General features: G+C 41.8%; 1 protein-coding gene across 8 annotated transcripts in view; it reads left to right on the top strand.

The window, feature by feature from the left end:
• Positions 1 to 22,474, top strand: part of POLR1B (RNA polymerase I subunit B) — a 37,192-nt gene that overhangs the window by 5,757 nt on the left and 8,961 nt on the right. For 4 of the 8 annotated variants that reach the window (XM_003277679.3, XM_003277677.4, XM_012512553.2 and 1 more), the window contains 9 exons: positions 1,544 to 1,676; positions 3,251 to 3,387; positions 4,476 to 4,699; positions 5,355 to 5,526; positions 10,645 to 10,816; positions 12,036 to 12,317; positions 16,332 to 16,465; positions 20,228 to 20,398; positions 21,006 to 21,162. In XM_003277679.3, coding sequence (XP_003277727.1) covers positions 1,544 to 1,676; positions 3,251 to 3,387; positions 4,476 to 4,699; positions 5,355 to 5,526; positions 10,645 to 10,816; positions 12,036 to 12,317; positions 16,332 to 16,465; positions 20,228 to 20,398; positions 21,006 to 21,162 — 1,582 coding nt within the window. Of the gene's footprint in view, positions 1 to 1,543; positions 1,677 to 3,250; positions 3,388 to 4,475; positions 4,700 to 5,354; positions 5,527 to 10,644; positions 10,817 to 12,035; positions 12,318 to 16,331; positions 16,466 to 19,039; positions 19,175 to 20,227; positions 20,399 to 21,005; positions 21,163 to 22,474 lie in introns of all 8 variants that reach the window. The other 4 variants (XM_012512554.2, XM_030827258.1, XM_030827257.1 and 1 more) reach the window with 3 other exon arrangements.

Raw genomic sequence — 22,474 nt, 5'->3', positions numbered from 1 at the left:
ATGACTATCAAATTAGACAGTATGAAAAAGTGGCTATAAAATTAGAGAATATTACTGTTCAGGGGGGAAGAACTGGTAGGTTTTTCCCTAATTTTCTGAATGATAGAGACATACTTCCACGAATTTTTTTTTTCAAGCTGTCTTAACCCACAAAGCTATTGTCAAAAATGTCTATTTAGCTGGGCATGGTGGTGGCATGGATCTGTAGTCCCAGCTAATTGGGAGGCTAAGGCGGGAGCATCACTTGAGCCCAGGAGGCCTGACTACAGTGAGCCATGATTGTGCCACTGCACTCCAGCCTGGGAGACAGAGTGAGACCCCCGTCACTAAAAAAATAAAATAAAAATGTCTGCTTTGCTAACAGTAAGATTCTGTGCACATATTAAATGACTTATATGCCTTCCCTTCATCATTTCTTTCAGCTATATTAAGTGGCTTTGCAGTGTTGAGTTGAGGTAATCAAGATGAACAGATGGTGCCTACTAAATAGGTAGATGGTGTTATGTGGTGGGAAGAGGGTTTTGGTGTCAGATCTGGGTTTGACACACAACTCTTCCGCTTATCAGTCTTGTGGTTTGGGGAAGTTAATCTCCCTGAGCCTCAGTTTCCTCTGCTGCAAATGGGTATAATAGCTACCCCACTCATGGTTATGAGAATTAAATGTTATGATAACATAGAGCACCTAGTATAATATGCCTGTTTCATAGTAGGCAATTCGTAAATAGTAGCTGTTTATTACAGAAATGTGATATTGAGCAGAGCTATTAAAAATATTTTTCTATTTAGCTAATCCAAATTTCTGGTTTCCAGAGCTTTCATACAATCAAGTTTTTGAACTTAATTTGGGAAACCATACTCGAGTATAGAAGCAAAATGGTTACAGTTTTTATCTTTCTTTTTTTTTTTTTGAGACAGAGTCTCGCTCTGTCACCCAGGTTGGAGTGCAGTGGCGCGATCTTGGCTCACTGCAAGCTCTGCCTCCCGGGTTCAAGCCATTCTCCTGCCTTAGCCTCCCGAGTAGCTGGGACTACAGGTGCCCACCACCACGCCCGGCTAATTTTTTGTATTTTTAGTAGAGACGGGGTTTCACCGTGTTGGCCAGGATGGTCTCCATCTCCTGACCTCGTGATGCTCCTGTCTCGGCTTCCCAAAGTGCTGGGATTACAGGCGTGAGCCACCACGCCTGGCCCAGTTTTATCTTTCAGTGTCTCTTTGGAGTAAGTTTTTTTTAGTGTTATTTGAAGACTGAAGTCATTTTAGGGGACAGAAAGGCAAGTTAGGTTGAGCCTGTCTGATAAAGAGAAGTACCCTATTTTTCTTCCGTACTTTTTTCCCATGTCCCTAGGACCTTTGTAATATACTTGAGAAAACTGTTAATTCACACAAAGACAGTGTCTGTGTACTGTTTTCAAGGGATCAGTAGTACGTTTCACCTCTGTGTTCCTGTTCTGTGTGTTGTACTACCTTTGGCTAGGAATGAGGTTCATGTTTACAGTTAGTCATGTATCTTTGTTTAACAAGTTGCAATTCATCTTTTTGGCAGGAAATGGGGGGCTATTTTATAATCAATGGCATTGAAAAAGTCATCCGAATGTTGATTATGCCTCGGAGAAATTTTCCCATTGCAATGATAAGACCAAAATGGAAAACCAGAGGGCCTGGTTATACTCAGTATGGTAAGTTCTGGAGATTATTAGAATGTTTTTTAAGGAAATGTTAAAACCTTTTTTTTTCTAAAGTAGATGCATCTAAATAGTCTTTGATATTTTTGTTTCTTTTTTTTTTTTTTTTTTTTTTCTGAGACAGGGTCTCACTCTGTCACCCAGGCTGAAGTGCAGAGTGATGTGATCACAGCTCGCCATAGCCTCGACCTTCCCAGGCTCACATGATCCTCCCACCCCAGCCTTCCAAGTAGCTGGGACCACAGGCATGTGCCACCATCCCTGGCTAATTTTTTTTTTTTTTTGTAGGGATGGGGTTTCACCATGTTGCCCAGGCTGATCTCAAACTCTTGGGCTCAAGCAGTCCTTCCGCCTCGGCCTCCCAAAGTGCTGAGATTACATGCATGAGCCACTGTGTCTGGCCTTTCTTTTGTTTTTTTGTTGTTTTTCTATTGAGCATTCCTATGTTAAGTTTTCATAATTGGGATGGAAGAAGAAATGGAGAGATGTTAGTCAGAGGATACAGACTTGCAGTTGCAAGATGAATTAAGTTCTGGGGATCTGATGTACAGCCTCGTGACGATAGTAATACTGTACTGCTTACTTAAAATTTGATGAGCACATTTTAAGTGTCTCAACCACACACGCCTGCACACATACATACAAATGATAACTATGGGTGGTGATTGATGTTTTCATCAGTTTGATTGTGGAAATCATTATAATATATGTATATGTATATTCAAGGTATTGTCCACCTTGAATATATATGATTTTTATCAATTATAAGCATTTTAAAATTTACAAAAATTTCGTAGTGGAAAACCAACTTTCTATTATGTTTCACTTTTGCAAACTGAAAGAGCATGTGTATTTTTGTTACTACTTATGAAGATGAAAGCTAGTCTGGCTTGGCCATAGGTGAATGTGGGCCTTGGATGTCTTCTGATTCAGGCCACCGTGGCACACCCCTCAGGGTCTCTGTCTGACAGCCACCTGGCCTCTGTTTGAGCATTCTCTTTGACAATGCCTAAGACAGCATGTTGTATTCTTGAGCAACCCTGACAGTTAAACAATTTGTCCTGATAGTTAAGCTAAAAATCAGACCTTAATTATAGCCATACATACTATACCTAGAAAAACAGCATGCCCGAATGTCTAGTCATTTTCTTTTGCATCAGTTAATTGTAGTATGTCTTAGCAGTCTTTGCCTGAAACTGAAATAAAATCTAAAATTCTACTTTTCTCCATTGGAACTATTAGATCAAGCACCATGTCTTGACCAGACTCCACAGTTTAAGGCAGATATAAAGTGTTAAAAGACGTGGACTCTGTCCTGGAGGGAAACTTTGAAGTTTGCTTAAATTCATAGTTTCAGTTATTTTCCATTAGTGTTTCTCAATCTGGGTAGACTTTGCATGCAAGAGGACATTTGCTGAGGTTTAGAAACATTTTTGATTGCCAGTCTTGGCTACACTTAGTGATTTGGCTTTAATTGTGTCTAAGAGGGTAAGATTGTTCAGAAAAAAATGATTGAAGCAATTATAGTATCAATGAGTTTCTGATTTTTTTGTTGTTTGGTTCAATAGGAGTTTCAGTGCACTGTGTGAGGGAAGAACATTCCGCTGTCAATATGAACCTCCACTACTTGGAAAATGGCACTGTTATGTTGAACTTTATTTACCGGAAAGAACTGTTTTTTCTTCCTTTGGGATTTGCACTTAAGGTATGACTTAATGAATGCCTTCTTTTGTTACGAAGAAATTCATTGGGGGTAGTATCCTGTGCAGATTGGATGGATTCTCTTTGTTAAAATAATACTGTACTAGTTATCTACTGCTCCAAAACAAATTACCTCAAAATTCAATAGCTTAGGCTGGGCGCGGTGGCTCACGCCTGTAATCCCAGCACTTTGGGAGGCCGAGGCTGGCGGATCACGAGGTCAGGAGATCCAGACCATCCTGGCTAACACAGTGAAACCCCGTCTCTACTAAAAATACAAAAAATTAGCCGGGCGTGGTGGCGGGCGCCTGCCCTCCCAGCTACTCAGAGAGGCTGAGGCAGGAGAATGGCGTGAACCCGGGAGGCGGAGCTTGCAGAGAGCCAAGATTGCGCCACTGCACTCCAGCCTGGGCGACAGAGCGAGACTCCGTCTCAAAAAAAAAAAAAAAATTCAATAGCTTAAAACATCAATAAACATTTCTGTCTCACAGTTTCTGTGGGTCAGGAGTTCGGCAGTGCTTTGGCTGGGCAGTTGTGGCCCAGGGTCTCAGGAGGTTGCATGGAGATGTCAGACAGGACTGCAGGCATTTTGAGGACTTCCAGGGTGGCTCACTTACATGGCTGGCAAATCAGTTCTAGTTGTTGGCAGGAGGTCTCCTCATGGGGTTGCTCTCTACATGGCCCTTTCTGTAGGCTGCTTGAGGCAACTGTCTTCCTCCACATAGTTAACTGAGACAACAGACAGCAGAAGATGCAGAAGGCAAAAGCTGCAGTGCCCTTTGTGACCTAGCCCTGGGAGTCTCCCATCATCTTTTTCACCACATTCTCTTGGTCAAGCAGGCCAGCTTTGATTCAGCATGGGAGGAAACTACACATGTTTGTGAACACCAGGAGGTGAGGACCCTGGAGGCCATTTTGCTGTCTGGCTATCATACAAAGAATGCTTTAGTTGAGAGAGTTTACTTTGATTCAGCAATAGCAGAGTGCTAACTTTCCTTGGGTATTAAAAAAATTAGAGAAGATAATTATTACTGAATAGATAAAATATTTTAGTTATTAGTGAGCAATTAAACCCGTTATTTTCTATTCCAGGCACTTGTCAGCTTTTCTGATTATCAGATCTTTCAGGAGCTCATCAAAGGAAAAGAGGATGATTCTTTCCTTAGGAACTCTGTTTCTCAGATGTTAAGGATTGTAATGGAGGAGGGTTGTTCCACACAAAAACAGGTCCTTAACTACCTAGGTGAATGCTTCAGAGTGAAACTCAATGTTCCTGACTGGTACCCAAATGAGCAAGCTGCGGAGTTCCTGTTTAAGTATGTGTGCTTTGTCTAAACTGTTTTTGGATTGGTGGAGGGCTGTCAGTGGTTCTTTGTATTGGTTGCAGTTTGGGCGGGCGAGTCATTTGGGAATGAGAGTGAATCTTGGGGTAGAATTCTGGTCCTTGCCAGCCAGGGGCTACCTTTGTTTTTGTGGCCCCTCCTCACTTGTATTTTTTTTAGTAGTTGTGTTTTATTTCATAGTACTTTTTAACTTTTATTTTGAAATCATTTCAGACTTCCAGAATAATGTCCAAATAGTACATTGGATTCTTATATTCACTAATTGTGAACATTTCATTCATTTACATTTACTTTTTTACTTTCTGTGTACACAGATGTACATTTTTCTTCTGTATGGTTTGAAAGTTGCAGGGATTGTGTCTCTTTATTTCTCCAAAGCAAGGACTTTGTCTTATATAACCACCGTATAATTACTAAAGAAGCCAGCTCCATGCTGGTGCTGTCCAGTGCATAGTCACTAGCCACATGATAAGCACTTCAAATGTGGCCAGTGCAGCTCAAAAACTGAATGCTTAATTTTATTTAATTAAAGTTAAGTAAGCATGAATTGGGGATCTTGGTTAATAGAACATTAAGTAATATTACCAACTGGATTGTTTTAAGCTTTTTTTTTTTTCTGTTTTGACAGCCAGTGCATCTGTATCCACTTGAAATCCAATACTGAAAAGTTTTATATGCTTTGTCTCATGACGCGAAAGCTCTTTGCTTTAGCCAAAGGAGAGTGCATGGAGGACAATCCTGATAGTTTAGTGAACCAAGAAGTCCTCACACCGGGTCAGCTGTTCCTTATGTTTCTGAAGGTAAATGTGTGCTATGTCCACCCTTGGCCAGTGGTACCACTTGTGGAATGGTGTGACTTTGTCCAGTAGTACTGTTTTCTGCATGTTTATAGTTTCTAGTTTTGGCATTTTGTGTGGTCTCTTTTTTGTTTGTTCATTTAGCAGTAAGGGAATCAGAAATCCTAGCTTACACCAGGTTTGGAAATTTGCTTAATATTTTTATATAAAGATCACATCAAATCTTGGTCACAGTGTTAATGATAAAAAGCAAATGGCCTATATTCATACATATGGTTGATCCTCATTATTTGTAGATTGTGTATTTGTGAATTCACTCACTGGCTAAAATAAATTTGTAACCCTAATGTCACTATTCGGTGCTTTCATGATTATTCACACACATGAGCAGAGCAGTGAAGAATTTGTGTCTCCTGAGGCAAATGTTACAGCTGAGGCTGGGCAGAGCAATGCTCTGCTTTCCGGTTTCAGCTCATACTATAAAGAGGGTCCTTTTTGAGGTATATTCAGTGTTATGTTTTTCACATTGTCGTGCTTCTTATTGGTGACTTTTTTGTTTTTTTTTGGAGACCAGGTCTCAGCCTCAACCTCCCAGGCTCAAGCAATCCTCCCACCTCAGCCTCCTGAGCAGCTGGGACTATAAACATTCACCACCACACCCGGCTAATTTTTAATTTTTTGTGTGGAAACAGGGTCCCACTATGTTGTACAGGCTGGTCTCAAACTGCTGGGCTCATGTGATCCTCCTGTTTGAGCCTCCCAAAGTGATAGGATTGGAGACATGAGCCAGTGCTCCTGGCCAGTTTTTGCCGTTTATAATGGTCCCCAAGCATAGCACTGAAGTGCTGTCTAGTGTTCAGTGTTAACGAATTAACAAGGTATATTAAATAAGGTGCCTTTCAGCAGAAGATTGCATTAAACAAGATTGTATATTGATCCGTTGACTAGAATGTTATGACCAGAGACTTGCAGGAACCCAGCCCTGTATTTCTCCCCAGGAGCAGTGGTTTCGTATGTGTTAATTCAGTGTTCACTAGAACATAACTACTGTGAGTAGTGAAATTTGATTGTAGATGTATATAGAGAGAAAGTTGGCATGGCACAGAAATGATTTCGTAAGAATATTGATTCAGTGGCATTTTATATTTTGCATCTTATTCCCAAAAAGATGTAATCTAAGAGGTAATGTATTGTATTTTTAGTAGAGATGGGGTTTCACCATGTCAGCCAGGCTAGTCTTGAACTCCTGACCTCAGGTGATCCACCTGCCTCGGCCTCCCAAAGTGCTGGGATTACAAGTGTGAGCCACCGTGCCTGGCTTCTAATTTATTTTATTTTATTTTGAGACAGAGTCTTGCTCTGTCTCCCAGGCTAGAGTGCAGTGCCACAATCTCGGCTCACTGCAACCTCCGCCTCCCGGGTTCAAGTGATCTCCTGCCTCAGCCTCCCAGGTATCTAGGATTACAGGCGTGTGCCACCATGCCTGGCTGATTTTTTTATTTTTAGTAGAGACGGGATTTCACCATGTTGGCCAGGCTGGTCTCGAACTCCTGACCTCAAGTGAGCCACCCTCCTTGGCCTCCCAAAGTGCTGGGATTACAGGCGTGAGCTACCATGCCTGGCCTTCTAATTTCTTATCTAGTTAGTAATTCTTATTTACATTCTTCCCAAAAGTAATAATCTTTGTTTCTGTTTTCTCTGTCAATAAAATTAGATTGAAAAATTTCAGCAGCCTAGAATTTTCCTGACAAAAATTGAAAGCAGGCAGCATAAGTTTTTTCTTATTAATTTAATCTGTTATTAAATTAACCTTTCAAGTAAAGGTTAATTTACATTTCCCATCTACTTAAAGTGAGGCATGGTGGGCTCATTGTATTTCACACTTATAAATGTGTCTTCATTCCACATAAATTCCTAATTAGGAAAAAAAGAAAAGAAAAAGAAATGAGACCGGGGGTACAGTAGCTCATGCCTGTAATCCCAGCACTTTGGGAGGCTGAGGCAGAAGGGTAACTTGAGCCCAAGGAGTTTGAGACCAGCCTGGACAACACAGGGAGATCACTACAGAAATAATAAAAACTATTAGCAGTGGCCAGGTGCAGTGGCTCACGCCTATAATCCCAGCACTTTGAGATGCCAAGGTGGGTGGATCTCCTGAGCTCAGGAGTTCAAGACTAGCCTGGGCAACATGGCAAAACCCTGTCTCTACAAAAAATATAAAAATTAGCTGGGCACGCTGGCATGCTCCTACAATCCCAGCTACTCAGGAGGCTGAGGCAGGAGAATTGCGTGAGCCTGGGAGACGGAGGTTACAGTGAGCTGAAATCACGCCACTGCACTCCAGCCTGGGCGACAGAGCAAGACCCTGTCTCCAAAAAAAAAAAAACTGTTAGCTGGGCATGGTGGTACATGACTGTGGTCCCAGCCACTTGGGAGGCTGAGGTGGGAGGATCCCTGAGCCCAGGAGGTCAAGGCTGCAATAAGGGGTGATCATGCTACTGCACTGTAGCCTGGGCAAAAGAGCAAGACCTTATCTCAAAAAGAAAAAAGAAAAAATTGCCTAGTGCAGTGGCTCACACCTGTAATCCCAGCACTTTGGGAGGCCAAGGTGGGAGGATCACTTGAACCCAGGAGTTTGAGACTAATCTGGGCAAACAGCCCAGAGACAAAACCTCGTCTCTACAAATAATTTTTAAAAAATTTAGCCAGGACTGATGGGCCATACCTGTGGTCCCAGCTACTCAGCAGGCTGAGGTAAGAGGATTGCCTGAGCCCAGGCGGCAGAGGGTGCAGTGTGCTGTGATCATGCTAGTGCACTCCAGTCTAAGTGACAGAGCAAGACCCTGTCTCAACAGAAAAAAAAGAAAAGAAATGAGTCTTCTGTAGCAAGGCATTACTAAGGTTACCTGTTTCAGCAACAAGAGAAACAAAGGGAAAATTGGGGCTTTTTCAGAGAATTCATTGCTGAGTATCTGATTTCCTTACCAGCTATGTTAAAGCTTTTAAACCTTTGAGTTTGGAGCCTAAAAACAATCTTCAGAAGATACATGACCATGACATAAGATGAATTATAGACTGTTAAAAATTCACATTGTATTTACATTGAAATAAGCAACATAAAATTGAAAAATAGCAACTATATTTTCTGTATTATTTGTAGATTAACCATAAAACACTTGAGTTAGCTTTTCCGGTTTTGATTTTAAACCCAAATAAGGAAGTAGACATAGTTGATGAAAAAAAGGCAGAAGAACACAAACAAATCAGTTGTCAAGATCCAGGGCTTCTTATTCCATCTTGACTGTGAAGATGAAGTGTTCAGTGTACACCTGATAAAAATGTTTATGACACAGGAAGATGTAGGCTCAAGAAAGGAATCTACACAGCAACCAGCAGAGGTGGAGCACTGATGCCAGGCTCTTCCATTCAAACTTGATCCTCTAGGTTCACTTGATAAAGACCAAACCTATGCTAACACCCTTGTTGGGTAAGCTAACAGCTTCCTTCACTCTCTGGTAATTCCCTTATCTGTACATTACAGATTTTTAGCAGTGTACTTACAAATCCTAGTAGTGTGTTGTCAGTTGTGATATTCATCGTAACATTTTGTAAAATATATTCCTTCTTCCCACACCTCTCCAAAATTTATTCCTTCCAAGTACTGAAAATTTAATATTACTGCACCACACAGTGATACTAAATGCAGTGTCAGTGCCAGAGAATATACAGAAATGAAATGTGTCACTTCAAGTGCTGTCTTCTGGAAGAACAGTTAGGTCTTCCAAGTGTGAGTGTTCAAACACTGATAGTTTGAAGAGGTGGATTATCAATAGTCAGTGGCTAATGTGTTGACTCGGGGGCCTGCTAGAAAAGGTATACAGTGATTAAGTGACCTATGTACATCTTCCAGGCTTTCTTCCAAGTATCAAATATAGGAGAGAACCTATCTCAAACATTCTGTTAGGTATTTTCAGTGGTTTCTGAACCACCCATAGAAAGCGCTGATGGTGTATAGTCTTTTTTTCTTTTATTTTTAGTTGACATGTAATAACTGTACATATTTATCGGGTATACAGTGATATTTCCATATATGTAAATAATGTATAATGATCAAATCAGAGTAATTAACACATTAATCACCTCAAACATGTATCTTTTTTTGTGTTGTGAACGTTCAAAATCCCCTCTTCTAGCTTTTTGAAAATATACAATAAGGCTGGGTGTGGTGGCTCATGCCTGTAATCCTAGCACTTTGGAAGCTGAGGCAAGAGGATTGCTTGAGCCCAGGAGTTTGAAACCAGCCTAGGCAACAAAGTGAGACCCCATCTCTACAAAAAAAATAGCCAGGCATGGTGGCACATACCTATGGTCCCACCTTACTCAGGAGGTTGAGGCAGGAGGATCCCTTGAACCCAGGAGGTTGAGGCTGCAGTGAGAAAATATACAACAAATATAGTTAATTGTATTCAACCTACAGTGCTGCAGAATACCAAAACTGATTCCTCCAATCTAGCTGTAATTTTGGAATTGCAGGCTGCTTTAGCCATTTCACTTAGTGTTGGCAGCATAGATTAAGATGGACTGTGTAGTTCGTGGGATTGGTTTTAGGTATATAACAAGTATAATGGGTGAAGGAGGGTGTCACACTGAGGAGCTATCCTTTCTGCACCTGAAAAGCCCTCTTTCAGGTTTTTGGTTTTGATGTATGTTAGTAGACCTTTGTTAAAGATTGTACAGATTACATGGGAATAAATATGAAGTTTGTGATAATTGAAACACATACTATTTTATTTTATTGAGAAAAGGGTCTTGCCCTGTTTCCCAGGCTGGAGTGCAGTGGCACAATCATGGCTCACTGAAACCTTAGGCTCCTGGACTCAAGTGATCCTTCTGCCTCAGCCTCCCAAGTACCTGGAACTACAGGCACGCCCCACCCCCTCACCCCACCCCTTTCTGGCTAAGTTTTGAATTTTTTGTAGACAGGGTTTTGTTTCACCATTCTGCCCAGTCTCATGTTGAACTCTTGGTCTCAAGCAATCCACCCAATCCTGGGATTATAGATGTGAGCCACCACACCTGGCTCACATACCATTTTATATTAATTTTTTTTTCTTATTTCAGGAAAAACTGGAAGGTTGGTTAGTGTCTATTAAAATAGCTTTTGATAAGAAGGCTCAGAAGACCAATGTTTCCATGAACACTGACAATTTGATGAGGATTTTTACAATGGGAATAGACCTTACAAAACCATTTGAATACCTTTTTGCTACTGGGAATCTGCGTTCTAAAACAGGTAAAATTAAATAGATTGTTTTAGTTATGTTTTTCAAATTATTTGCTTAGTGTAGATTTGCCTGTCCCTGAGAGTTCTTTTTAAAAGCAAACCCCCCGAAAAAAGTAAATTTCTCATAACTATGACTTGGACAACTATAGGTCTGAAGGGCTTTAGACAAGGTGTCTGTACAGCTAAAATTTAATTCAAATAACCGAATACATTTTCTCTGCTTCCTTCTAGAAAATGAAAGACCACTTAGACTTCTGAGGAAGGCTTACCTAACAGGAATTCTGGATGGATTGCTGTACATGCCCATCTCTAAACCAGTTGCCTTGCCTCAGAGTGACCTGAGAGGCCAGGTGTGGTGGCTCATGCCTGTAATCCCAACACTTTGGGAGACCAAGGTAGGAGGGTCGCTTGAGCCTAGGAGGTCAAGGCTGCAGTGAGCTGTGATTGCACCACTGTACTCCAGCCTGGTGACAGAGTGAGACCCTGTCTCAACAAAAAAGAGAATGACCCCAGAAACTTAAAAAGTGTTAATTGGGAATCCAGAATTTTTTTTTTTTTTTTTTCTATTTTGAGTCAGGGTCTCACTCTGTCACCCAGTCTAGAGTGCAGTGGCAGGATCATGGCTCACTGCAGCCTTGACTTCCCGGGCTCAGGTGATCCCCCCACGTCAGCCCCACGAGTAGCTGTGACTACAGGCACAAGCCACCACACCTGGCTAATTTTTGTATTTTTTGTAGAGATGGGGTTTCGCTATGCTGCCGAGGCTGATCTGGAACTCTTGAGCTCTGGTGAACCACCCACCTTGGCCTCCCAAAGTGCTGGGATTATAGCATGTACCACTGTGCCTGGCCTTTTTTTTTTTTTTTTTTTTAAACCCATGTTACTGATGCTGATGCTTTCATTAGCCTGCTTACCTGCTTGTCTATTATCTGACCCTCTCAGATGAATTTAACCACTTGCTATTTTATTAACTCATTTAATGTTCACCCACAAAGGAGGTCATAGAGGAGACAGGGAATAGTTGGGGCTAATACAGTTTGTGAAATCTGGGGATTATTTTACATATTTTTTGTGAACTCTTTACACTCATCAGAGCTAGGAGAATAAATGTTGTAATAATTCATTCTATGATCTGTAGAATGCTCTGAGGTTTTGTTGTCATAAAGCCTCAAAAATTTCCGTTTTTTAAAAGATTGGCCCATTTTTGAATGACTTTTGTTTTATCAAGGTCTTGGCCTCCTACAAGATTCTGGACTTTGTGTTGTGGCTGACAAGCTGAACTTCATACGCTACCTCTCCCATTTCCGCTGCGTGCACAGAGGGGCTGATTTTGCCAAGATGAGGACCACCACAGTACGCAGGCTGCTGCCAGAGTCCTGGGGCTTCCTTTGTCCCGTGCATACCCCAGACGGGGAGCCCTGTGGCCTGATGAACCACCTAACTGCCGTATGTGAGGTTGTCACACAGTTTGTGTATACGGCATCTATTCCAGCTTTACTGTGCAACTTGGGTATGTAGTGTACAGTGATAAACATCTTGTTTGGTTATGTGTTTTTATTTTTTTGTTGTTTGTTTGTTTGTTTTGAGATGGAATGTTGCTCTGTCACCCAGGCTGGAGTGCAGTGGTGCGATCTCGGCTCACTGCAAGCTCTGCCTCCTGGGTTCACGCCATTCTCCTGCCTCAGCCTCCTGAGTAGCTGGAACTACAGGTGCCCGCCACCATGCCTGGCTAATTTTTTGTATTTTTAGTAGAGACAGGGTTTCACCGTGTTAGCCAGGATGGTCTCGATCTCCTGACCTCGTGATGTGCCTGCCTCGGCCTCCCAAAGTGCTGGGATTACAGTTGTGAGCCACCGCGCCCGGCCAAGGTTACGTGGTTTTTAACCTGTTAAGTTGTGCTGCTTTTGGAGATTCAGCAGAGATTTTCTATAAGAATTCTTTTTTACTCTTCTGTGCAGGAGTTGGGCTGCTTTCTTGGCTCCTCTATAGAAGGCTGAATGCATTCTTTGAAAGTGAAAACAGGAGAAACTAAGTGTTATAGGTGTTTTGTTTTCTTTGGGGAAAAAAAAAAAAGATAATGGAAGTGAGGATTGCTTGAGCCCAGGGGTTTGAGGCTGCAGTGAGCTGTGATTGTGTCGCTGCTGCACTTTAGACTGGGTGAGAAAGTGAGATCCTATCTCCAAAATGAAAAATAAATGAATAAGAATGATGCCAAAGCATTTGAAATAGACTAGTCATTAATATTAGAAGTATAGAAGCTATTGAGTAGTTTTTTGGGTCATTTCTTCTTGCATCTCTTGGTGGATCTTTGCATTTCTAAATAGAAAACAGTGTTAGTTTGCAGGAGGACAGTTTAAAAGGAGATTTTCCAGTCTACCCTGATGTCATCAGATATATAACCTTTTTTCCTGATAACCTTAAAGCTGCTATCTCTGTCTCTGCTTGGCTTGATACTTGGTTTGAATTTACCTTCATACCTAAAGATGTCAGCCTTCTCTGCAGTCTTCTAGTCCCAGGGTTCTCCATTTATGATTTGGAGACTAGAAATGTTCTGTCTTTGGTGGTCTGTGGACAGGGTCCTCAGTGGGATTAATATTTATACAGTAAAACTTCCAGTTCATGGGGATCAGATGATAGGTGTTCTCAAGCAACTAGAAGGGCATTGACTCAGGAAAGTTCTGCTTAAAAGTACTTCTCCCAATTAGAGTGGCCTGGCCGGGCATGGTGGCCCATGCCTGTAATCCCAGCACTTTGGGAAGCCGAGGTGTGCAGATCACTTGAGGTCAGGAGTTTAAGACCAGCCTGGTCAACATGGCGAAACCCCATCTCCACTAAAAATACACACACACACAAATTAGCTGGGTGTGGTGGCATGTGCCTGTGGTCCCAGCTACTCAGGAAGCTGAGGCAGTAGAATCGCTTGAATCCAGGAGAAGGAGGTTGCAGGGAACCAAGATTGCACCACCGCACTCCAGCCTGGGTGACAGAGTGAGACTCCATCTAAAAAAAAAGAGAGAGAGAGTTGCCTGTAAGAGGGCCCCACAGAAAGTAATCAAGAAATACTCAAGATTCAGAAGATGTAATCAGTGTAATTTGAAGATTTATCCTCTATGAGGAAAAGAATTTTGTTACTGGTGATTCAAAATGTCAAAGTCCAGGAGAGGGTAGAAAGGAGAAAAGAAAAAGCGGAGAGGTAGAAAATATATCCAACTGCAGAAAAAGAGATGGGGAAGGGTTTTTTGCTCTGGCACTAGAGAAGAAGACAGAATCACTACCTAACTTTCCATAGAGATGTTCATATTGTGGTGACAGATGAAACACGAGGTGGGTAACTTGTGACACTCTAACAAACACTTGATGTCTTCAGAATGTATTTATGGTTCATGGAAGAGTGTTCTTTTTTTACTTAATTTCAGTTGATTCTCATTATTTGTAGTACTCATCTTTAAAGTCACCAGTGAATATTGAACCATTGTGCCTAGGGGAAATACAGGGCAAGGTTCCTTTGAGCCTCAGGTTACGTTTTTGTTAGCTCATCAATATGTAGCCTTGTTTTTTGTGTGTTTCTGTTGAAAGACACACTTTAAAAATATATATTGTTCATGTGGTAACATTGAATTCTCAGCCAACAGCACTGTAATTATAGGCTTATCTAACACACATTTTTTTCTGTTAGGCACATCACAACCTTTTTGCATTTATGAACACTAGGCAGCACTTCAGTGCTGCACTCGGAGGCAATTTTTTTTTTTTTTTTTTTTTTTTTTTGTAGAGATGGGGTCTTGCTATGTTATCCAGGCTGGTCTCAAACTCCTGGCCTCAAGCATTCCTTCTGCCTTGGCCTCCCAAAATGCTGGGATTACAGGTGTGAGCCACCATGCCAGGCCTGGAAGCTGTTATTTAAACAGTGAAATCACACCAACAAAAAGCACAAAAATGCTGAAAACATGCCAGTGAACAGACTGGGCAAGGGACACTTGTTTACAGTATGATCTGACAAGAAAGCATGGCATCGTCTTGTTTGACTTCAGCTGCTGGGAGCGTCTGCATCAGGGGACTCAAAGTTTTTTGCTGTATGTTCTGAAATGACTTTGAAAGCATCCCCAGTATTTTGTGGTTACAGAGATAATGTACCAAGTAGGCAAATGTGCACATAATGAGGATCAACTGTAATTACATTTTTTTTTTTTTTTTTCGAGACGGAGTCTCGCTCTGTCGCCCAGGCTGGAGTGCAGTGGCGCAATCTCGGTTCACTGCAAGCTCCGCCTCCCAGGTTCACGCCATTCTCCTGCCTCAGCCTCCCGAGCAGCTGGGACTACAGGCACCCGCCACCACGCCCAGCTAATTTTTTTGTATTTTTAGTAGAGACAGGGTTTCACTGTGTTAGCCAGGATGGTCTCGATCTCCTGACCTCGTGATCCACCCGCCTCTGCCTCCCAAAGTGCTGGGATTACAGGCATGAGCCACCGCGCCCGGCCTGTGACAATTTCTTAAAATAAAACAAAGAAGTTTGCCACACCAATTGAATCTTCCTTTCATGAAAGATTTCTCTGTAGCATGTGATGCTGTTTGATAGCATTTTACCCACAGAGGAGATTATTTCCAAGTTGCAGTCAGTCCCCTCAAACCCTGCCGCTGTTTTATCAACTAAGTTTATGAAATAATCTAAATCCTGTATTGTCATTTCAACAATGTTTATAGCATCTTCTCATTTCTTGAGATCCCATCTCAAGAAACCGTTTCTGCTGGGCACAGTGGCTCAGGCCTGTAATTCCAGCACTTTGGGAGGCCAAGGCAAGAGGATTGCTTGAGCCCAGGAGTTCGAGACCAGTCTAGGCAACATAGGGAGACCCTGTCTCTACAAAAAAAAAAAATTTTTTTTAATTAGCCAAGCATGATGACACACACCTGTCAGCTACTCGGGAGGCTGAGGTGGGAGGACTGCTTGAATCCAAGAGGTTGAGGTTGCAGTGAGCCATGATCATGCCACTGCACTGCAGCCTGAGCGACAGAGCAAGACCCTGTCTCAAAAACAAAACAAAACAAACACATTTTTTTTGCTCATCCTCTGAGAAGCAATTCCTCATCCATAATTTGATTATAATCAAAACCCAATTTGATTATGGGATTGCAGCAATTCACTCACAGCTTCAGGCTCTACTTCTAATTCTAGTTGTCTTGCTATTTCTACCACATCTACAAGTACAGTAGTAACATCAGAGATCACTAATCACAGATCACCATAACAGATATAATAATAATAATATTTGAAATATTGCAAGAATTACCAAAATGCCGGCACAGAGACACAAAGGGAACACTTGTTGTTGGAAAAACGGCATTGATAAGCCTGCTTGAAATATCTGTGAAGTGCAATTAAAAGAAATAATGCCTGTACCTGTTTTAGAGACAAGGATAATTTGATATCTGAACTGATACAGCAGCTGTTGACCCCATCTGGAGGGAATCTGGAATGTTGGATGCAGCATTCTGATGTGATTGTGCTGTTTGTTCCCTTTACCAGGGGTCACTCCCGTTGATGGAGCTCCCCACCGACCATACAGTGAGTGCTACCCTGTCCTGCTGGACGGCGTCATGGTTGGCTGGGTGGATAAGGAGATTGCTCCAGGCATCGCAGATTCTCTTCGTCGTTTTAAGGTGGGCTTGAGGCTTTGTGAATTGTCCTATCCCTTGGCCTTAGGTTTTCAGTTCCTTTCTAGTTTTGGGGTTAACCCCTGGGCGGTCTAGAGTGATCAAGTGGTCAGGGGGTCACAATGTCCAGAATGCCTGTGCATTCCCTCTTGTGACAGAGGCTTGCCTTATACTGGCCTCATCGATAGGGGTCAGTGACAGATATTTGACCCATATACATTCTTTGGTAGTTTCATTGAGGCACCTCAGTCTGCTTATCTAACTAATTTTAACTTTTTTTCACCTTCTTAATACTAGTGGCATATAAGGGATCTCAAAATACAGATATTTCAATAATATTCAAAATATGCAAGGTAGAAGTTATACCCCATTGCCTCCTAGGTTTTGAAAATATATTTTTAAAAAGTAGAATGACATTCTTTGAATAACTTATCTTTGAGATTTCCTCCTAGTGAAGAGTATTTGTTGCTTTGATAATGGCCACTGAAAGAATTGTCCTTTGGCAACAGGCTGAGTTTGTTGTTTATTTTCTGTTCTATGTTTTTATTTTATTTTATTTTTTGAGACAGAATTTTGCTCTTATTGCCCAGGCTGGAGCGCAATGGCGCGATCTCGGCTCACTGCAACCTCCGCCTCCCAGGTTCAAGCGATTCTCCTGCCTCAGTCTCCCGAGTAGCTGGGATTACAGTCATGTGCCACCACGCCTGGCTAATTTTGTATTTTTAGTAGGGACGGGGGTTTCTCCATGTTGGTCAGGCTGGTCTCGAACTCCTGACCTCAGGTGATCCACCCACCTCGGCCTCCCAAAGTGCTGGGATTACAGGCATGAGCCACCGCGCCCGGCCCTATGTTTTCATTTTTTAAAAAATGTTTAAACTAAATGTTTAAACTAAATTTAGTTATTAATTTAAGTGCTCTGTTGGACACTTGGGTTGTTTCTACCTTTTGGTCATTGCAAATAATGCTGCTGTGAACATGAGTGTACAAATATCTATTTAAGTCCTTGTGCTTTTAATTCTTTTGAGTATATTCCTGTTAAGTGGAATTGTGGCTCATTTGATATAATTTTACACTTAGAGCAAAGATGTTACATGGGACCCCCCTGTATACACATTACCCAGATCCACCCGTTGCTATGCTTTGCCCCACATGCTTTATCTTCTGTATGCTCTTTATAATTTTTTTCTTTTGAACCATTTGAGAGCAGTATTGAGACATTGTCCCATTTTCCATAAAGATTTTAGCATACTTTTTCTAAGAACAAGGCTTTCTCTTCAATAACCACAGTACATTTACAAAAATCAGAGAAGGTCATGTGGGTGGGATCCATAGTTGATATTCAGATTCCACCAGCTGTCTCAGTAATGTTTTTTTTCTTTTCTTTTTTTTTTTAAAGAGACGGGTCTCACTCTGTTGCCCAGGCTGGAGTGCAGTGGCACAATCACAGCTCCGTGCAGCCTTAATGTCCCAGGCTTAAGTGATCCTCCCACCTCAGCTTGCCAAGCAGCCTGACCACAGGACTGTACCACTGTGCCCGGCTACCCTGACCCAGTCCTTTGGGTTGTTATGGAGGCTTTATTACATAGGATGACTGATGGAATCATTGGCCATTGGTGATTAGCTTAACCTCCAGCCCCTATCCCCTTCCTGGAGGTTGAGGGTGGGGCTGAAAGTCCCAATCCTCTAATCCTGGCTTGGTCTTCCTGGTGACAAGCCCCATCCTGAAGCCACCTAGATGCTGCCAACCACCAGTCTTTTATTTTTATTTTTTTGAGTCAGAGTCTTGTGCCTCAGCCTCCCTGGCAGCTGAGACTACAGGTGTGTACCACCACGCCCGGCTAATTTTTTTTATTTTTAGTAGAGGTAGGGTTTCACCATTAGGGTCAGGCTGGTCTCCTGACCTTAAGTGATCCACCCGCCTTGGCCTCCCGAAGTGCTGGGAATCATAGCTCTCCTGTAATTTAGGTTTATGTTTTGCTTCCTCATGATGAGATTCAAGATATTTCAGGAAGCACATGACATTGGTTTGTCCTGTTACGACTCATGTTAACTGATCCCTTCAAAGTTGTGTTCTTTAGGTTAATTCACTGTACAGTTTCTGTTTTTCTCTGTAATAAGTAACTTGTGGAGAGATAGCTGAAAGCTATGTGGAGCCCCCTTTCTTCATATTTTCACCCACTAGTTGATGAATTATTAGCTGAATTACTATTCCATTGCTGGTTCTTTGCTGAGTTAATATTACTGTGATGGTTACCACGTGGTGTTTTCCCCCACCAGCATTTTTTCTATGTTTATTAGTTGCTATTCTGTAAGGGAGGGCTTTCTTTTCTATTAGTTTTTCATTTATTTGTGTTAGCATAGATTTATAGATGCTTGTTTAATTTTGTGAATATTCTGTTACTACTTATTTCGATGCTCAGAGAGTGTATGAGATTTGATCTAGTGTACAGTTCAGGGTTTTAAGTACATTCATGCTGCGCAGTCATCACCATCTTCAGAACTTTCTCGTCATCACAAATTGAAACTCTGTAACCATTAAACACTCATTCCTTTTTTTTTTTTTTTTTTTTTTTTAGGCAGAGTCTTGCTCTGTCGCCCAGGCTGCAGTGCAGTGGTGTGATCTTGGCTCACTGCAGCCTCTGCTTCCCAGGTTCAAGCAATTCTGCCTCAGTCTCCCAGGTAGCTGGGATTACAGGTGCATACCACCACGCCTGGGTAATTTTTGTATTTTTAGTAGAGATGGGGTTTCTCCATGTTGCCCCAGCTGGTCTCGAACTCCTGACCTCAAATGAGCTGCCTGCCTCATTAGTCTCTGATTTTGTCTTTTTTATAGAGAATTTATTTTCATTCTCTTTTTTTTGGTTAGCATTGTGGAGGGTCAGGGGATGAGGACACTTAAGATCTGCTCTCTTAGTAAATTTCAAGCATGCAATATAGTATTCTTAACCATAGTCACATGCTGTACATGAGATCTCCAGAAACTTAATTCTGTTGCGTAACTGAAGCTTTATACTCTTTGACCAACGTCTCCCCGTGTTCCCCTCCACCAAACATCCTCTCATTTTTAATGATAATGCATTTAGCTGTGAATCCCCATGAGTTCTGACACATGGGTTTTTTGTTGTTGTTGTTGTTGTTGTTTTCAGGTTTCTGTCATTTTTTATTTCTCCTTTCACTCAGGAGTTTGTTGGAGTTTTTTTGTTTTGTTTTTGAGACAGGGTCACTCTGTCACCCAGGCTGGAGTGCAGTGGCATGATCATGGCTCACTGCAGCCTCAACCTCCTGGGCTCAAGTGATTCTCCCACCTCAGCCTCCCAAGTAGCTGGGACTACAGGCACATACCACCACACTCAGGTAATTTTTTAATTTTTGTAGAGACGGGGTTTCATCATGTTGCCCAGGCTGGTCTTGAACTTCTGGGCTCTTGTGATCCACCCACTTAGGCCTCCTAAAGTGCTGGGATTACAGGTATAAGCACCCCTGGCCCACCCATGAGATTTTGGTTTATTAAATTTACAAATAAAACCAGTAATCTACTGTATTTTAGATCACAGAGGACACGTGTGTATCGACACGTGCATTCATGGTGTGCTTTATCCTTAGCCTCAGTAGTTAGTGATTTGCCTGCTAGCTGGGGTGAGCACCCAAGGAAGTAGGGCTTTTACCATGGCTGAGTGTGGATGAGTGGTATTCCATGGGGCATAAGACTGGCAGTGACAGCCATGGCTGTGGGACAGGTTTGTTAAACTCTGTTTTTGTTAAAAACAGGTGTTGAGAGAGAAAAGAATTCCTCCCTGGATGGAAGTGGTCCTTATACCCATGACAGGAAAACCAAGTCTATACCCAGGATTGTTCCTTTTTACCACTCCTTGTAGACTGGTACGGCCTGTGCAGAACTTGGAAATGGGCAAAGAAGAGCTAATTGGAACTATGGAACAGGTAAATACATATGTGTGATGGATGAGTGTATGTGCTTGTTTGTATAGTGTGCAACTTTCAGAGACTTAACTCTTCCTTTTTAAAAGGGTTGTTAGTGTTATAACAACAGTTGGACATTTGAAAGAAAGTCAGACTTTCCACCTCCTCTGTGATCAGCATAGATTAGTTTCCATGTCTGATCTCACTCCACAGAACCTGAGAGAGGGTTGGTGGTCACATTACCTGCCTCCCATCTTGTCTAGCTCCCAGAACTCCTTTGTACCTGGCTCTGCCTCAGCCGTGAAGTGAAAACATTCCATTAGATTCACACTCAGTCTTTGCCTACGTATTTGCAGTTGCAAAATTATAGGCTTTGTGCTACTTAAAAATTTTTCTTTCTATTCCCCTTCACAATTGGTCTGGGGTAGATTTAGAGTGAGATATGTAAAGCAAGTGGTATTTCTAACTGGTTGCTTCCCTGTGCTTCCCAGTTGATCCCTTCAGCACTCATGATGCTGGGTGGGGATGGTTTTCTCTTGAGTCTTTGAGTACTGAACTCTGAGAAATGGTAAGAGTAAATGTGTAAGCAGTTGCCGTTATTTTGTGCCTTGGACACCTGCTCTTCCAGATCTTCATGAATGTCGCTATCTTTGAGGATGAGGTTTTTGCTGGAGTTACCACACACCAGGAACTCTTTCCACACAGCCTGCTGAGTGTGATTGCCAACTTCATCCCTTTCTCTGATCACAACCAGAGTCCACGGAACATGTACCAGTGCCAGATGGGTAAGGAAGAGGGATGATGTTATAGTCACAATCAGGAAAGTAAACTTGATACTAGCATACTCTTTTATTGTCCTTATTTACATACGCTGACCATTTGTTCCAAAAATACAGTTTATGGCAAGTTTATTTTTTTTCTGTGCCACAAGCAGCCAGCCCAGGATCACTCATTATATTTAGTTGGCATGTCTATTTAGTTTCCTGTAATTTATGACAAATCTTGAACCATTCTTTGTCTTTGACATTGACATTTTTGAAGAAAAAGGTATAGAATGTCCATAGATTTGGGTGTGCCTGAGGTCTTATTATTTGATTTTTTGAAGAATACAAGCAATTATAGTCACCCGCATATTTATCACTTCCAGTCCTCTTCATTCCTGCTGCAAGATTCAAGTTTTCTTTGCATACAATTTTCCTTCAGCCTGATAATCTTTCTTTAGCATTTTTTTATAGTGCAGGTTGCTGGCCACAAATTCTCTTGGTTTTCATTTATCTGAAAATGTCTTTATTTTGCTTCACTTGAAGGAATCTTTCACTGGATATACAATTCTGAGTTGACAGTTATTTTTCTTCCAGCACTTAAAAGTTGTTGTTACGCTGTCTCTTCTTAGTCTGTCATTTCTAGTTAGAAGGCAGCAGTCTTCTGAATATAGTGTGTTTCTTTTTTTTTTTTTTTTGAGACAGAGTCTCACTCTATCGCCCAGGCTGGAGTGCAGTGGTGTGATCTCGGCTTACTACAACCTCTGTCTCTTGGGTTCAAGTGATTCTCCTGCCTCAGCCTTCCAAGTAGCTGGGACTACAGGGACTCACCACCACACCCAGCTAATTTTTGTATTTTTAGTAGAGATGGGGTTTCACCATGTTGGCCAGGCTGGTCTCGAACTCTTGACCTCAGGTGACCTGCCCACTTGGGCCTCCCAAAGTGCTGTATTACAGGCGTGAGCCACTGCGCCCGGCCTCAAATTTGTTTTTTGTTTTTTGTTTTTTTAATTTAATTAAATTGCTAAACTCTTCTGTCATTATTTTTAAAAACATTGCTCCTATCCTTTTCTCTCTTTCCTCCCCTTCTATCAATTATTCATATATTTAAACCTTTTGATATTGTTCCATAAGACATTGAGTTTCTGTTCTCTTTTTTCTTTATTCAGATTGGATCTTTTTTTTTTTTTTTTTTTTTTTTTCCGAGGTGGAGTCCCGCTTTGTTGCCCAGACTGGAGTGCAGTGGTATGATCTCGGCTCACTGCAACCTCTGCCTCCCGTGTTCAACAAATTCTCCTGCCTCAGCCTCCCAAGGAGCTGGGATTACAGGCACACA

The sequence above is a fragment of the Nomascus leucogenys genome, chromosome 14 (genome assembly GCF_006542625.1).
Source record: "Nomascus leucogenys isolate Asia chromosome 14, Asia_NLE_v1, whole genome shotgun sequence".
NCBI classification, from domain to species: Eukaryota; Metazoa; Chordata; class Mammalia; order Primates; family Hylobatidae; genus Nomascus; species Nomascus leucogenys.
The sequence above is the reverse complement of the archived record's forward strand: the minus strand, read 5'-3'. Positions and strand labels throughout refer to the sequence as shown.